At 38.4% G+C, this 18,640-nt stretch overlaps 1 protein-coding gene across 1 annotated transcript; it reads left to right on the plus strand.

Annotated features, from left to right (window-relative positions):
* Positions 1–477: 477 nt before the first annotated feature.
* On the plus strand, positions 478–8,348 carry LOC133009562 (transmembrane protein 263-A-like). Its single transcript, XM_061077084.1, has 3 exons — positions 478–562; positions 2,722–2,851; positions 3,455–8,348. Exons 1-3 carry the CDS (start codon positions 557–559, stop codon positions 3,733–3,735), a joined length of 417 nt encoding a protein of 138 aa, XP_060933067.1. The 5' UTR covers positions 478–556; the 3' UTR covers positions 3,736–8,348.
* Positions 8,349–18,640: the final 10,292 nt, after the last annotated feature.

Consider the following 18,640-nt stretch of genomic DNA (forward strand, 5'->3'; position numbering starts at 1 on the left):
AGTTACATCGACTACTATTGTGACATGAGTTGTATTTTGTTTTGCTCAAGGATAGCCCTCAGAGGGGAACTTTTTACTTTTACAGTAAAGAGGTTGAATCAGTACTAATACTTTTACTTGAATCGTTTTGAACACGAATTTCTGTACTTCTTCTTGATTGAAGAATTTGAGTACTTTTGCCACCTCTGCTGACACGGAAGAAGAATCTGATTTCTTAAACCATTTACTTTCAGAATATAAGCAGATGGCTGTTAATTTATTGAACGAGTTCCTGAGCAGCTTGATGACGCTTCTCATACACAATCATAACTGATGCCTCTAATATTCAGCAAAGTAACATTTTATACGGTATACCGTTGTAACAATAAACCCAAGTAGCCACCCAATGTAACTCACTACTGACGCTGTGTGGCCGTGGGCCGCCCTTACAGCTGCCGGCACTTAGTAAACACTACGTCACTTCCGCTCCGAGGTTGACAGCACAACAACAGAAGAAGCGTCGTCCAAGGCTCACAGCGGAGACACGTCTGTGAACAGCAGCAGCCACGGTGACGGGATGAAGGTAAGAGAGAGCGCCTGGTTTGATGTGAGCAACAGCTGGAGCTACAGGCCACAGCTGGAGCTGGACAGCCGCAGATGCTCAGTAACGTAACAATGCGTCAGGTCAACGCAGCTGCAGTCACAGTGTTCTCTGCACACAACACACCTCTGTGTCTTTGGGTTAGGGTTAGGCTTATTTATGTATTCGTTATTGTTGTACTCTCTCTCTCCCTCTCTCTTCCGTTTGTGTGTGTGTGTGTGTGTGTGTGTTTTATGCATTCAAATTCATGCAGAACGAACTCTGGCCAGGCTCCATGTTCATATCTCTGGTTATGTGAGAAACAGATGTGATATTGTGATGCAGTATGGCTGCGCCGTATAGAAACATAAAACAGGTTAACTGAAAGCATTAGACAAATTATCTACTAATAAAATGAATCTCCCCTTTCTAAAAATATATCAATAATCAATCAAATTTTATTTGTATAGACCATTTTCACAAATCACAATTTGTCTCATAGGGCTTTAACATGGTGTGACATCCTCTGCCCTTAACCCTCAACACAAGTAAGGGAAAACTACCAACAACCTTTTAACAGGGTAAAAAGAACGTAGAAACCTCAGAGAGATCCACATGTTAAGGATCCCTCTCCCAGGACAGACAGAAGTGCAACAGATGTCACGAGTAATGGAGATCAGAAAGATAAGGGTATTTGTAGCATTGATTAGAATAAACACTTTGTAGCATAATGGAAAGTCAATGAATTTATGAATTATTGTCAGGAATGGTCGAGTATCTGAGGAGAAATATTGTACGTATATCAAGCAGTCTTGTTGTAATCATAGTCCATGGTCAGCAGCCACCACGATCAGGATTGGTCCTTACTATCACAATGTCTGTGTTACGCCCTCTGGTGGCTCGTAGCTGGACATAACATAAATGCAACAGGTCTGAATAAGTGAGGGTGCAATCACACAAAACACAAGACTAGATATAAGATAAAGACAGTATTTATTTAGACAAAGCAACACAGGGAACAACAAGGACTAACAGTGGCACCAAAGAAAAAGAACACAAAGAAATCCCCCCCCCCCTTTACAGGTGCTTAGCACCCAAAAGTACAGCGGGTGGTGCTCACTCTAACCTGAGGTTTTAACAAACAGTAAACCTACGTGAGTGTGATATGTAAACCCCGGAGTATCTTACCTGCCCTTGTAGTCCCTGTGCGCACAACAAACAAAGTCAACAAAGACAAAAGACAAAACAAAAGTAGGCTGCTACAACTTAAACAACTACTGGTAAAAACTCAAGACACCAGCAAACATCAGGACCAAACAAAACAATCAGCGCTCTGACACAGCTCACCACAAAAGCCTCCTCTCTCCAACAAAACAAACACAGGACTATTTAAAGGGGAAGGGTTGACGAGAGATCTGTCACAGGTGGGGTGATTGGAAGATTGGATGCAGGTGAGATGAGCGGCCATGATGCTTCTTCTTCTGGCCACTTCACTGGCACGTCCTGCCCGAGAGCTCCCCCTTCCAGTCACTGGCGGCATCACCAGTCTATAAGGATGTGGGAACAAAACAACAACACAAGACAGAACACAACACATGTATACATACAGGACATACAGAACACTGTCCGTAACAGTCTGTATATATATATCTATATAGGGTACATTTTATCATCACAGGGTGGACGTGTCCGTCTATATTCCAATTCGTGTCCTTGCAGCCAATACTCTACAAGAGCACCAACTGTGAAGTGGACTAGAAAGCAGTAAACAATTATTAAGTAATATGATAAAGTATTATAATAAAGTACTATAAAGGAGGATTATAAATAAGTATTGTTATTTAGCAGTGCAGTAAAAATTATGTTAAAGTAATATAATAAAAGGTATTATAAGAAGTTATATAATAAATTACTTATCCATCAATTAAGGGTAGATGTTTTATTTGTTTTAACATTGGTTTCATTTATTTATATTATCTATTCTATTCCAGATATTATTCATGTGTGTCATACTCTATGATGTACGTTGAGTAGGTGTTTTTGTTCCCATGTTTGGATGAGCTTGTCAGGACAATGCTTTATGGTCATATCTACTTTGGTGCTCTCCTTATCTCTGTAGAGCCATTTGCTCTGTAATATCAACACTTCATGCTGTCTTTCAGGTGCTGACTTCACAGCAGGAGGTAGATGAGGAGAGCTGCTCGCCTTCTGTTGAATCCAACAACCATCACAGCTGGGAGGACAGAGAGCAGGAGGAAGTTCTCCACAATCTCAAAGAGGAACATACACATGGTAAGGAAACACATCATGTGTCCAGTCCCACTCACAGGTTTCAGTCCGGTCAGGGAGCAGAGTCGCACTCATTGACACCGATTCAGCTGATGTCTCTGACCTGCTACAGTTTAAATGTTGAATGGTTTGAAATTACGCCACAATATCAACACTGATCACCATATCATGATTGATACTTTTATTAAATTAGTCAAGTCTTTCTTCATAGCTGTGCTCATCCATTCCTAATACAGCTCGTCCTGACTCTGCTCACTCTCCTTCTGTCTTTTCTCATGCTGACATATACACACACACACACACACACACACACACAGTGTTATCGGACACAAATGTAAACTCAGAGTGGGTAAAAACAACAGAATATGTAAACTTAGATAATGAATGGTTGAGGAGGAGATGGAGGGGCGCTCAGTTTGGCTCGATTGAGTTGGCAGTATTTGCATTTGTTTAGCAACAATTCTGCCCCAAGCTTTTTTATTCATATGAATGGTTGATAAAAATATCTATGATCCCTATATCTGATTTCCATTGATCATTTTTTCAGTGAAAACATTTTGTAACCCTGTATGTCTTATGTAGTTGTGTTGTCTTCATCTATCTCAGACCCAGATAAGGACCACCCCAGGCCAGAGGCAGGAGTCATTTGGAGAATGGGCGGCGGACTGTTCAGCATGACTCGAAACGTTGTTGGTGCAACCCTGGGCGGTGTTGCATGGGTAGGAACTAAAAGTTTTGAGATCACCAAGACAGCTGTGACCAGTGTGCCAGCAGCCAGTGTAGGACTGGTCAAAAGAAGTGTCTCTGTGGTTACAGGAGGTGTTGGAGCAGTAGGATCTGCGGTTGCAAGTAAAGTCACAACAAGGAAGAAGGACAAAGCTGACTGATGTGTGATGGGTTGTGTGCGTGTGTGTGTGTGTATACAAAATACCTCGGAAGCTTTGAATGGATCAACATGTCATCATTAATTTTCCCATCCACAACTGTACGAAACCACAAAACATTAAAACAGTGATACAACTTCAGCAAATACCAACACAAACAACAGACAACCCTGACAACAGGCAGAAGACAAGTTAGCTATAGGTAGGATGACACAAGAAACAGTTAACACGCAGGCGGAGAAGACAGATGACAAGGAGCTCTCTTAATCAAATCACCTCCTGTATTTGAATTCAGAATTTATATTTTAAGACCATGTAGGATTGTTGCTATTTATTTTTAATTTTTGAAGATTTGACATGCTATAAAGATACAAATCAAGTGAAACAAGTATTCAATACTGGAGAGTAGGGAAAGGTATAACTTCATGTAAATGTGCCATAGTGCAAGTCATCGACACATGTTTAAAAGCTCAAGATTAAGTGAGAGGCCTAACACAGCCGTAAAATTTTCCCTCAACTCGATAGGATCCAAGTACAGTGTTGCACGTATGTTACTAAGGAGTCTGAGTACAGCTCAGTTTTACTTTGGTTGTACTTGCTGTTACATGGTCTGAACACATTTACCTACACTGTGCACAACCAAGAGCACAAACATGTAAAAATAAATGGGGGGAGAGTGTTACCATCATCCATTAATCAGACATACTGATCCTCTTCAGGACTGGTATTAACATCACTACCCTAACCCTAACCCTCTGACAATCAAAGTGGACAGCTGTGAGTGCAAGTGTCAAAACCCCCAACACTCACTGAGGACGCATTTAACATTGATCACTCAGACCTCATTCGAAAGTTGCCACATTGTTTGAGCAGTATGCACACAAATGTGTGAAGGCCAAATTGAAAGACCGCCTGCTCAGCTGGCGTCTTTTGACCCACTCGTCAGACTGGCTGATTACAACATATTTAGGTATTCACGAATTAAGTATTTAGTGTTTACTTACATATATAGGGGTGAAGTGAGATCTGTTCAAAGGAGACACATTCTAATGCAAGAGGTGAACTGATATATAGAGCTGCCCACTTGTGATTGAAACCACCAGAAGGAGATGTTAATAGCAGGTGCGAACAGGGCCCCTGAGCATTAGAGACAGGAATAACTTCGGAGATGTATTAAATGATTTACCAAGAAAATCAAACTGAGTCTAAATCCTAACAAATGGACCAAATCCTTAAATATTTCGCTTTTATTTTTAGTTTGTATCAGTGTTTAAATTATTATATATTTTTTTTCAAAGCTCTTTGTTGAATCTGATGAATCCTGTGTATTTTCTCTTTAGAAATATATTTGGTCTTGTCAGCATCAAGTTAGCATACGTCTTTTGAAAATACATGGTTCATCAGGGACAGTTGGATGGGTAAATAATACTGGAGCAACAAGAGTGGCACCAAGCAGAGTCCATAACGCAGTCTCGCAATGTTACAGAAAGTCTGTTTTTGCGCCAAAATGTATAGATGTAGATTTTTTCTTGGCCAAAGTCCCATCCTTCTACCAAGTTTCATGGAAATCGGTGATGTCGTTTTGTTATAATCCTGCTAACAAACAGGCAAACAAACAAAAAAAACTACAACAAAATGAACAATCTAACAAAAAACAAATGGACAAGGGTGAAAAAACGTTTGCTGAGGTAATAATGCCATTAGGTGCTCTGATGTAGAAGTTAACCGGAACATGGCATATTTTTTTCCCACATGGGAAAATAAGACTTATTTAGACCAGTCTGTTGTTTTTTGTTGGTTTATAAAAACAGCATTTTCCTGGGAAGCATGTTAACAATGATTGAGACCTTTGCGGTAAACAGAAGAATTGAATACTGATGCCCCAAAATTCCCCCATATAACCTTAAGACAGTGGACATTTTCCTTTTAAGAATCAAATTGTAAGCAAAAGTGTCTCTAATTTAATGTCATCTTAGGCATCAGGAACTTGTACAACCCTGTATCCTGATGATTACTAAACATCCCCCTCTCCTTGTTCATGTGTAGATCAGCAGTACAGTTAAACTGTATGGGTCATCACAACATTAATGTAAACAGAAGTTTTATGCAGAATTTGCTACAGCATGTCCAACTGACATGTGTGTGAATGTCATGCATCATTTGTTTAAATAGAAAAAGACTGTCTGTAAAGCCCAGAAGGTGATTTGGGATTTTTGTAATTGCTCCATCTATTTATTTATACTTGTCAGAAAGTTGCAGGTTCAGCATCAAACTTCATTCCTTCCTCACCATGTGCTGTCTCCTGGAGCAAGGTCCACTAGGACTTAAAGGCCCATCTCTCTAAAATGAGTCATTGTAGCATTCAGTCTGCTTTGAAGAAGTAGCTCTACTCTGAGGGCGTACCATTACAGCTTGTCCTGTCACCACAATTCTGACTGAAGCTCTTATATTTAGCACCTTTAAAGATAGATTGAAGAATATTATCTGCTGGAAACTCTTGAGTTGAGTCATTACATTAGCAAACAGAAAAAAAGAACAGAACAACACTATTTAAAATGAGGTTTGAAAGTATCCAACAGCAGCCACTTAGTAAAGTGTATGATACCATGAAGTAAAGTTAGACTCTATATCAGAAGTACATTTTAAGTCATAGACAAACAAAAATAATTGATTAAATTTATATATCTGGATCCACTCCAAAATGTACTGGGTTGTACCTTGGTTCATGCCCCATCCCCTCCACAAACAAATGCTGATGAAAACCGAAACTACTTGGTGGTGGTAAAAAGATAAAGCATCATTTGGGCTAATTATAAAAGCAAATGTATGTTGCACAATGTAGGAATGTTGTTGTGTGTTTGATAAGTGCACACACACACACAAACGCACACACATACTTATTTGATACAAAATACACCCACAAATGTTGAAACAAAAACTCTGCTCTTGAGTGTCGGGGTAATTTCTGCCAAGCTTACTGTTTGGCTTCCATCCTTTGTTTTCACTGTTTGCAGCGTAACACGCAGCCAGCAGTTTCTCACTTAGAGGACTATCAGTGACAAATACAGACGAAGCAGATAATGAAAGAAGTTTGTGTCACTTTCCATTGCAGAACATTATATGTACATGTAGCTTATTTTCAGGAGCCATTGACTGCTGATGAACATTTTCTTACCTCAACTATCATTTTTTTGTTTTTCAAAGTGACTTTATGGTCTTATTTAGTATTGAGAGGAATTTATTTCCTGGAACATGATGTGTATTTTTACGGCATATTTCTATAACATTGTCTTTTTTGCCATCTTATGGGTTGACTGGAGCCAATTTCATAACATTTATGTTTCCTTATTCTAACAGGGAGATTACTAATGTTTCAATCACATTTGGTAAATTACCATTGCAGTTAATCAGTGAAAAGTATCTACAGAAGGAGAACACAGAAATATCAGCTTGCAAATGTAATGAAACTGGCTTCAGGTGAATTGTATGCTACAGTAAATTTCTGGATCTGAAAAAAACATGCTACTGCTGAATATGTTTGGTTGTACTGTGTTCATTCACAGGTTAACCAGTTGGTTGCTCTCTACATTATAAATGAAATTTTGTAATGGAAACAACAATAATAATTAATAATATTTGCCCAAAACAACAGCAATATCAAATCTCAAAGTGTAAATGCAATATGTGCATTTGAAATGTAAATTTGTGTGGACTTTGTGGACCTGAGCAATAACACTTCATTAATGTGTCCGTGATTTTCTGGAGCTTTGATTAGTTAGTGTTAGTTATGAGTCTGTGCTCATTTCATAAAGCCCCAATTCATTAATTCCATTTGTTTGTGGAACTGAAAATCCTAAAACTAATACATAGTGGCGCCACTTAACATGCAAAACAGAAACTTGTCAGTACAACAATTCTTCATGTAGGCCAAGGGGGTAAGCATTTCAGTTTTAAATGAATAATTAATATATGTTTAGGTTTGAAATTATTTCTTTCCTGGACATTCCTATTTCCCTATATTTACTTTCCAGAATACAGAGAACAAACTGAAGCACTGCTTCCAGAACTGAGAGACAAGTGAATATTTAACTACTATTGGTCAAGTGGCTTCAAGCAAGACTTCAGTGTGTTGATGTGGCTCTGTATCTTCTGGGTGTTTGTTTACACTAGAGCCTAAGCAGTTAAATGAGCTCACAGAATATCGTAGCTGTATTTTTGCAATTTTTTTTTGTCTGTCTGCCACCTATAGGTCAGAAAATCAGAAAGATATGTCACATTTAGTGAACAGAGGAGTTATGAAGAAGACATAACACATCTGCAGAATTAAGTATGAAGACCCAACTGTGTTTGAATTTTGTAATTGCACTGTTACTGTGAAGCTACATTTTTATAAGTGAGTGGAAATTCTTTTACATTTGCTGCATGCCTAAAAACAGTGTTTTACACAATCGGCTGTTCTCTCTTTTACTTTTAGCCTGACTCCGTCCCTTCCTCTTTCTGATGGTTTGTAACCCTGAGACTTTTCAGACCAAGCAATTTTATGTATTATAGAATTATTTTTGCAAATGTGATAAGACTGTGAACTGTAAAATAAAAACACCAGTGTTTTCTTTCAAGTAATGTCAAGCCCATTTTATTTATATTGCATAGCCCAACGCCAGAAATCAAAAAGGTGTATCAAGGGGATTTTTTGTCTGTACAGAATAGGATGCCATCTGCTCTTAGGAAAACTTAAAAGACATTTTGTGATAAATAGCGGGGAGATAAGCCTTTTTTGGAAGCAATGGTTAACATTTCTGACTTTTTCATCACATATCAGCTCAAGTGTCAGAAAAGCGCTGGAAACAGGGAGATAAGCCTTTTTTTGGAAGAAATGGTTAAATTCTTGAATTTTTCATCACATATCAGCTCCAGTGTCAGAAAAGCGCTGGAAACAGGGAGATAAGCCTTTTTTTGGAAGAAATGGTTAAATTCTTGAATTTTTCATCACACATCATCCCAAATGTCACTAAACAGCTGGAAACGGGGAAATAAGCCTTTTTTGGAAGCAATGGTTAACATTTTGACTTTTTCATCACATATCAGCTCCAGTGTCAGAAAAGCGCTGGAAACAGGGAGATAAGACTTTTTTTGGAAGAAATGGTTAAATTCTTGAATTTTTCATCACACATCATCCCAAATGTCACTAAACAGCTGGAAACGGGGACATAAGCCTTTTTTGGAAGCAATGGTTAACATCTTGACTTTTTCATCACATATCAGCTCAAGTGTCAGAAAAGCGCTGGAAACAGGGAGATAAGCCTTTTTTTGGAAGAAATGGTTAAATTCTTGAATTTTTCATCACACATCATCCATCCCAAATGTCACTAAACAGCTGGAAACGGGGAGTGTTGAGAAAAACAACTGCGTGTTCATTAATTAAGTGTATCAGAGCGCGATCGACATCCGGTGTCTGTCCATTTTATACAGTAGATCTTCGTTCCTCCCTCCTCGGAAGTGCGCACGCGTAGGCCATCCTCCTGGCTTTTGGAATACGGAAGTAGAACAGGGAGACACTCCCAATGCATCTATAGTTGCTAAGACAACGAGTTTTACTACAAGAACGTCCTTCACCCAAAGATGCAATGTGGGCCAAAGGTGTTTACAATTGGAGAAAAGATTATTATGTTTCAACTATTACAAAACAAACCTTCCTGTGTAAACATTCGCAACAACTTCACCAAAACAATGTCCCAAAATGTAGCCAACAACGTCACTCTGTCCAACCTCGAGACTTATCAAGACAGCTGTGGAACTCTGTGTGAGTTCAATGAATCCAAGGGAATAAGCCTTTAATATCAGAAAAGTTAATTATTAGCACTAAGCAGCAACAGTTATTAAAATCATATATATGAATGCCTAAAATACAGCTAAAACTGTTCCTATCTTTATTGTTAAGAGTTCTTTCAGCAAAGGCTATAGTTAAAAATTTGAAATCCCAACAGACCCTCTTTTCACGCCCTTAAGGGTGTGACCACTTACTGGGGATTTCATGTTTTCAAAACTTTCATCCCATCCAGTGCAAACCCGTCCTCATTCTCATCATCATCATCCGTCAGCATCTCCTTCGTCTTCAGCATCCAGCTTCACAGCATCAGTATCCCCTTCAGCATCCACAGCATCAGCTCAGCTGGGAGCATGAGGCATGTTTTCCTCCCTCCGAGCCTTGGTGATGATTTAACAATTTCAAAGTCTACTACCATGTCATGTCATGGTACGTAGAGGTGGAGAGGGCACTGGTCACCCAGCCACCAGGGGCAGTTTGGAAAAAATGTCTTTCAATCACTTCCTATCAGTACACACACATAACCCTTTTCTGCAAGCAGCAGGTCCAGGGCCATTTGTTTCTGTGTGACCAAACAGGGTACAGGAGCGAACTGTTCAGATATCAGCTTTTTTCAGATCTGCTCCAAGAACAAAATTATCAAGAATTGTCAGTGAGGCTTTTTCCAATTTTAAGAGTCAATGATCTGGATCTTAGCCTTGTAAAGATCCTTTCGTGGAATTGATACTTGCCAACAGGCCAGGTGTTTAAGCTTGCACTGCACAAGCCAGGCGCAGGGCGTAGTCGGTCGTGGTGGAGGAGGTGGAGTTCACACCGGATGAGAGTGAGTTTGTGAAGACATGAAGCCCAGATTCCAGAGTTTGAAAGGAAAACAAACAGAAAGATGATAAATTTACTGCGATGCGTAATTTAGATTAATGTTCTATAAGCTTATAATAAAAGAAACAAACTAAATATCGAATCAAAACATACATACCCTCTTTTGGTATTCAACAATTTCATAAAACCTTTTGAGGTGTGGTCGGCTAAATCAGTGGACATTAAAAATAAGAAATTAAACAAGTTGAATTTCAATAATATGACAGCAGATATGACAACGTTTGAGTATTTGTGTTCAAACCATTTTCCAAAATTAATTCGACTGCTCCATAACACGATAATTCAGAAGCTTTGACGTCAAACTGTCCTGTGATAAAACAGGAATCACATACAAAAAGGACAAATGTGTGAGACATGAGATTCAATCAAACATTTCAGAGTTTACAGCTGAAACAAAACAATTTAAAAGTAATTCTCAGAATTTCCTTCATGATAAAATAAAAACAATAAGTAGAGCTTAACAACACCTTTCAAATTAAGAGCATAAGATGTTAAAATAACTGGTGAAACCAAACAAATATAAAAACCTGTCTTGCCTGAATTAAAAATTAAAGTGTCTTTAATAAATTTAAATATAATTATAGATATGACATTCAGTAAACTGTAAACAGAGGGGCTTGTATTCTGGTGTCTGTATTTCATTTAAGATGAAACTGGCTATGAGTTAAAGTGTATTTGACCTCTGACCTTTAACTGGATTTAGATTTATTCTTCTTCAAAAAAGGTGAAACAAATTTATTTTAGGACTCTCGAGTCTAACAAGAGTTACATAGGGGGGAATCAAACTTCTATTTTAAATTCCAACTGTAAATAGATTTAACATGTTTGACTATTGAGATTTAAATGGATGACTTTGAATATGGACTTAAAGCTCATAAATGATTTTCAGCTTGATATAAAAGTAATTAAAACAGCATTTCAACAAACAAACAGAAGAGCTAGATTTCCGTTCTCATCAAACCTTTGAGCAGAGCAAAGCTGACCAGCTCTGTCTAGCTTCACTGTGCTCACTTTGTCAGAGCAGCAACTTCTCCAGACTAAAAACAAAAAACATTGTTATCATCTTGTCACACAGCCACAGTTACGGATGAAACTATTGTAGGTGTAAATGGCTCAAAAATCTAATAAAAAACAAAAAGAAAAAACATTGCACATTAACTGTACTTAGAGATGGGCTTTAAAATTACACATTAATGTGATCGGTTAATCACTCATCCTTGAAGTTATATAACGATTGAAATTAGTAACTTGTGAAGTATTAAACTGGTCTTTACTATTATTCCTGCTGTGTCAGGTAGAAACTAATTAAGATATATTAAACGACTGGATTTTATATAGAACATTAGAGGTCAAAACCTTTCTTCTATTCTTTAGTGGATAAGATATATTGACAATATCTGAAACAACTAATTTGTGCCAAAAAGTGTAATTTTAACAATTCCTTCTGGAATTCTTTACTTCTGAATGAAGCAATATTAAAACAAACGAACATACAGACAAACAAACACAAAGCCTCCTTATGATCTTAACGCCAGTTGTAACCCGAGCTGTCAGGTCCACTGGCTTTCCCCCGATAGCTTCCCGACTCCAAAACACTCATATCAGCCACCAAGCGGCAGGCGAAAATATCTGCCTCTGTCTCTCTCATTCGTGCGACCTTGCCTCTTTTTTCTCTCCTCCTCTCTCCTTTCCAAACACATACACTTTCATTCACACATTATCTCCCCATGCACTCCCTTTATTTATATAATCAATAGTAGCATTATCATTTTTATATAAGTAATTTCCTCTTTCAAATCCTTATTCGTAACAGCCTTCCGTTATATGTGCCCAATTGAAATGATGGTGTGTCTGGTTAGTAAAGCTCCTGTCTCGTAAGACCAGGCCAACTCTTACCTTCAGAATCACAATGATATTTATGATCTTGGTCTTTAATTTAGGACCGATTTAAGCAACGGTGGTTCTGGCGAGTCAAGCACCTCACTTCTGTGTAGGCTGCTCATACTTCCTCCAGAATCCCACACTAACTAACTTAGTTTGCCTCTGCAACATTTGCTCAAGTCGTCTTTCATCTTTTAGTTTCGATCACCGGTGTGTCTCTTCTCCAATCTGAATTAGTTTTAAGCATTCGTGCTTCACAGACTTATCTGTTCAGCCAAGACTCTGCACTGTTTAGACTTATTGCTGTTACAAACAACCTTTGTTCATTCCCTTGATTAACATTGCTTTGCCGCAACCTCTCATTGCCTCCCAACAACACTACACATATTATTTTACCTCCTTCTCATCTCCGCACACTCAAAATCTACATCAATAAACAGAACTTGTTTTAACAGGTTATCTGCTTACCTTATAGTTTGAGTATGTGGAGAATCAACAGGAGCAGCCTCGACCTTGGGGTCTCCGGTCTTTCTGGTCAAAAGGTTCTCTTCAGGATTACGTCTTAAAGAGCTTTCCTTAAAGAATCACGTCGGGGTCACCAAATTGTTGAGAAAAACAACAGCTTGTTCTTTACTTCTTTAATGAGAAGAAGAGCCAAACTCAGTTTTGCTCAATTTAAGAATTTATTTAGGAAAGCAATGAACAGGTTACGGCAAAAGACAATGGGTGCCAGTACATTAAGTGTATCAGAGCGCGATGGACATCCGGGGTCTGTCCATTTTATACAGTAGATCTTCGTTCCTCCCTCCTCGGAAGTGCGGAACTCTGTGTAAGTTCAATGAATCCAAGGGAATAAGCTTTTAATATCAGAAAAGTTAATTATTAGCACTAAGCAGCAACAGTTATTAAAATCATATATATGAATGCCTAATATACAGCTAAAACTGTTCCTATCTTTATTGTTAAGAGTTCTTTCAGCAAAGGCTATAGTTAAAAATTTGAAATCCCAACAGGAGATAAGCCTTTTTTGGAAGCAATGGTTAACCTTTCTGACTTTTTCATCACATATCAGTTCAAGTGTCAGAAAAGCGCTGGAAACACGGAGATAAGCCTTTTTTTGGAAGAAATGGTTAAATTCTTGAATTTATCATCACACATCATCCCAAATGTCGATAAACAGCTGGAAACGGGGAGATAAGCCTTTTTTGGAAGCATTGATTAAGATTTCTGACTTTTTCATCACATGTCAGCCCAAGTGTCAGAAAAGCGCTGGAAACAGGGAGATAAGCCTTTTTTGGAAGAAATGGTTAAATGCTTGAATTTTTCATCACACATCATCCCAAATGTCACTAAACAGCTGGAAACGGGGAGATAAGCCTTTTTTGGAAGCAATGGTTAACATTTTGACTTTTTCATCACATATCAGCCCAAGTGTCAGAAAAGCGCTGGAAACAGGGAGATAAGGCTTTTTTGGAAGAAATGGTTAAGTTCTTGAATTTTTCATCACACATCATCCCAAATGTCACTAAACAGCTGGAAACGGGGAGATAAGCCTTTTTTGGAAGCAATGGTTAACATTTTGACTTTTTCATCACATATCAGCTCCAGTGTCAGAAAAGCGCTGGAAACAGGGAGATATGCCTTTTTTTGGAAGAAATGGTTAAATTCTTGAATTTTTCATCACACATCATCCCAAATGTCACTAAACAGCTGGAAACGGGGAGATAAGCCTTTTTTGGAAGCATTGATTAAGATTTCTGACTTTTTCATCACATATCAGCCCAAGTGTCAGAAAAGCGCTGGAAACAGGGAGATAAGCCTTTTTTGGAAGAAATGGTTAAATTCTTGAATTTTTCATCACACATCATCCCAAATGTCACTAAACAGCTGGAAACGGGGAGATAAGCCTTTTTTGGAAGCATTGATTAAGATTTCTGACTTTTTCATCACATGTCAGCCCAAGTGTCAGAAAAGCGCAGGAAACAGGGAGATAAGCCTTTTTTGGAAGAAATGGTTAAATTCTTGAATTTTTCATCACACATCATCCCAAATGTCACTAAACAGCTGGAAACGGGGAGATAAGCCTTTTTTGGAAGCAATGGTTAACATTTTGACTTTGTCATCACATATCAGCTCCAGTGTCAGAAAAGCGCTGGAAACAGGGAGATCTGCCTTTTTTTTGGAAGAAATGGTTAAATTCTTGAATTTTTCATCACACATCATCCCAAATGTCACTAAACAGCTGGAAACGGGGAGATAAGCCTTTTTTGGAAGCAATGGTTAAGATTTCTGACTTTTTCATCACATGTCAGCCCAAGTGTCAGAAAAGCGCAGGAAACAGGGAGATCTGCCTTTTTTGGAAGAAATGGTTAAATTCTTGAATTTTTCATCACACATCATCCCAAATGTCACTAAACAGCTGGAAACGGGGAGATAAGCCTTTTTTGGAAGCAATGGTTAACATTTTGACTTTTTCATCACATATCAGCTCCAGTGTCAGAAAAGCGCTGGAAACAGGGAGATCTGCCTTTTTTTGGAAGAAATGGTTAAATTCTTGAATTTTTCATCACACATCATCCCAAATGTCACTAAACAGCTGGAAACGGGGAGTTAAGCCTTTTTTGGAAGCAATGGTTAAGATTTCTGACTTTTTCATCACATGTCAGCCCAAGTGTCAGAAAAGCGCAGGAAACAGGGAGATAAGCGTTTTTTGGAAGAAATGATTAAATTCTTGAATTTTTCATCACACATCATCCCAAATGTCACTAAACAGCTGGAAACGGGGAGATAAGCCTTTTTTGGAAGCAATGGTTAACATTTTGACTTTTTCATCACATATCAGCTCCAGTGTCAGAAAAGCGCTGGAAACAGGGAGATCTGCCTTTTTTTGGAAGAAATGATTAAATTCTTGAATTTTTCATCACACATCATCCCAAATGTCACTAAACAGCTGGAAACGGGGAGATAAGCCTTTTTTGGAAGCATTGATTAAGATTTCTGACTTTTTCATCACATGTCAGCCCAAGTGTCAGAAAAGCGCTGGAAACAGGGAGATCTGCCTTTTTTGGAAGAAATGGTTAAATTCTTGAATTTTTCATCACACATCATCCCAAATGTCACTCAACAGCTGGAAACGGGGAGATAAGCCTTTTTTGGAAGCATTGATTAAGATTTCTGACTTTTTCATCACATGTCAGCCCAAGTGTCAGAAAAGCGCTGGAAACAGGGAGATCTGCCTTTTTTGGAAGAAATGGTTAAATTCTTGAATTTTTCATCACACATCATCCCAAATGTCACTCAACAGCTGGAAACGGGGAGATAAGCCTTTTTTGGAAGCATTGATTAAGATTTCTGACTTTTTCATCACATGTCAGCCCAAGTGTCAGTAAAGCGCTGGAAACAGGGAGATAAGCCTTTTTTGGAAGAAATAGTTAAATTCTTGAATTTTCATCACACATCATCCCAAATGTCACTAAACAGCTGGAAACGGGGAGATAAGCCTTTTTTGGAAGCAATGGTTAACATTTTGACTTTTTCATCACATATCAGCTCCAGTGTCAGAAAAGCGCTGGAAACAGGGAGATCTGCCTTTTTTTGGAAGAAATGGTTAAATTCTTGAATTTTTCATCACACATCATCCCAAATGTCACTAAACAGCTGGAAAAGGGGAGATAAGCCTTTTTTGGAAGCAATGGTTAAGATTTCTGACTTTTTCATCACATGTCAGCCCAAGTGTCAGAAAAGCGCAGGAAACAGGGAGATAAGCGTTTTTTGGAAGAAATGATTAAATTCTTGAATTTTTCATCACACATCATCCCAAATGTCACTAAACAGCTGGAAACGGGGAGATAAGCCTTTTTTGGAAGCAATGGTTAACATTTTGACTTTTTCATCACATATCAGCTCCAGTGTCAGAAAAGCGCTGGAAACAGGGAGATCTGCCTTTTTTTGGAAGAAATGGTTAAATTCTTGAATTTTTCATCACACATCATCCCAAATGTCACTAAACAGCTGGAAACGGGGAGATAAGCCTTTTTTGGAAGCAATGGTTAACATTTTGACTTTTTCATCACATATCAGCTCCAGTGTCAGAAAAGCGCTGGAAACAGGGAGATAAGCCTTTTTTGGAAGAAATGGTTAAATTCTTGAATTTTTCATCACACATCATCCCAAAAGTCATTAAACAGCTGGAAACAGGGAGATAAGCCTTTTTTGGAAGAAATGGTTAAGATTTCTGACTTTTTCATCACATGTCAGGCCAAGTGTCAGAAAAGCGCAGGAAACAGGGAGATAAGCCTTTTTTGGAAGAAATGGTTAAATTCTTGAATTTTTCATCACACATCATCCCAAATGTCACTAAACAGCTGGAAACGGGGAGATAAGCCTTTTTTGGAAGCAATGGTTAAAATTTTGAGTTTTTCATCACATATCAGCTCCAGTGTCAGAAAAGCGCTGGAAACAGGGAGATCTGCCTTTTTTTGGAAGAAATGGTTAAATTCTTGAATTTTTCATCACACATCATCCCAAAGGTCACTAAACAGCTGGAAACGGGGAGATACGCCTTTTTTGGAAGCAATGGTTAAGATTTCTGACTTTTTCATCACATGTCAGCCCAAGTGTCAGAAAAGCGCAGGAAACAGGGAGATAAGCGTTTTTTGGAAGAAATGATTAAATTCTTGAATTTTTCATCACACATCATCCCAAATGTCACTAAACAGCTGGAAACGGGGAGATAAGCCTTTTTTGGAAGCAATGGTTAACATTTTGACTTTTTCATCACATATCAGCTCCAGTGTCAGAAAAGCGCTGGAAACAGGGAGATCTGCCTTTTTTTGGAAGAAATGGTTAAATTCTTGAATTTTTCATCACACATCATCCCAAATGTCACTAAACAGCTGGAAACGGGGAGATAAGCCTTTTTTGGAAGCATTGATTAAGATTTCTGACTTTTTCATCACATGTCAGCCCAAGTGTCAGAAAAGCGCTGGAAACAGGGAGATAAGCCTTTTTTGGAAGAAATGGTTAAATTCTTGAATTTTTCATCACACATCATCTCAAATGTCACTAAACAGCTGGAAACGGGGAGATAAGCCTTTTTTGGAAGCATTGATTAAGATTTCTGACTTTTTCATCACATGTCAGCCCAAGTGTCAGAAAAGCGCTGGAAACAGGGAGATAAGCCTTTTTTGGAAGAAATGGTTAAATTCTTGAATTTTTCATCACACATCATCTCAAATGTCACTAAACAGCTGGAAACGGGGAGATAAGCCTTTTTTGGAAGCATTGATTAAGATTTTGACTTTTTCAGCACATATCAGCCCAAGTGTCAGAAAAGCGCTGGAAACAGGGAGATAAGCCTTTTTTGGAAGAAATGGTTAAATTCTTGAATTTTTCATCACACATCATCCCAAATGTCACTAAACAGCTGGAAACGGGGAGATAAGCCTTTTTTGGAAGCAATGGTTAAGATTTCTGACTTTTTCATCACATGTCAGCCCAAGTGTCAGAAAAGCGCAGGAAACAGGGAGATAAGCGTTTTTTGGAAGAAATGATTAAATTCTTGAATTTTTCATCACACATCATCCCAAATGTCACTAAACAGCTGGAAACGGGGAGATAAGCCTTTTTTGGAAGCAATGGTTAACATTTTGACTTTTTCATCACATATCAGCTCCAGTGTCAGAAAAGCGCTGGAAACAGGGAGATCTGCCTTTTTTTGGAAGAAATGGTTAAATTCTTGAATTTTTCATCACACATCATCCCAAATGTCACTAAACAGCTGGAAACGGGGAGATAAGCCTTTTTTGGAAGCATTGATTAAGATTTCTGACTTTTTCATCACATGTCAGCCCAAGTGTCAGAAAAGCGCTGGAAACAGGGAGATAAGCCTTTTTTGGAAGAAATGGTTAAATTCTTGAATTTTTCACCACACATCATCCCAAAAGTCATTAAACAGCTGGAAACAGGGAGATAAGCCTTTTTTGGAAGAAATGGTTAAGATTTCTGACTTTTTCATCACATGTCAGGCCAAGTGTCAGAAAAGCGCAGGAAACAGGGAGATAAGCCTTTTTTGGAAGAAATGGTTAAATTCTTGAATTTTTCATCACACATCATCCCAAATGTCACTAAACAGCTGGAAACGGGGAGATAAGCCTTTTTTGGAAGCAATGGTTAACATTTTGAGTTTTTCATCACATATCAGCTCCAGTGTCAGAAAAGCGCTGGAAACAGGGAGATCTGCCTTTTTTTGGAAGAAATGGTTAAATTCTTGAATTTTTCATCACACATCATCCCAAATGTCACTAAACAGCTGGAAACGGGGAG

The sequence above is a fragment of the Limanda limanda genome, chromosome 8, assembly GCF_963576545.1.
Source record: "Limanda limanda chromosome 8, fLimLim1.1, whole genome shotgun sequence".
Lineage (NCBI taxonomy): Eukaryota > Metazoa > Chordata > Actinopteri > Pleuronectiformes > Pleuronectidae > Limanda > Limanda limanda.

Coding starts and splice junctions, on each gene's coding strand:
- LOC133009562 (XM_061077084.1), top strand. Junction 2,852..3,454: donor CAAAGAGGAACATACACATG/GTAAGGAAACAC, acceptor CATCTATCTCAG/ACCCAGATAAGGACCACCCC.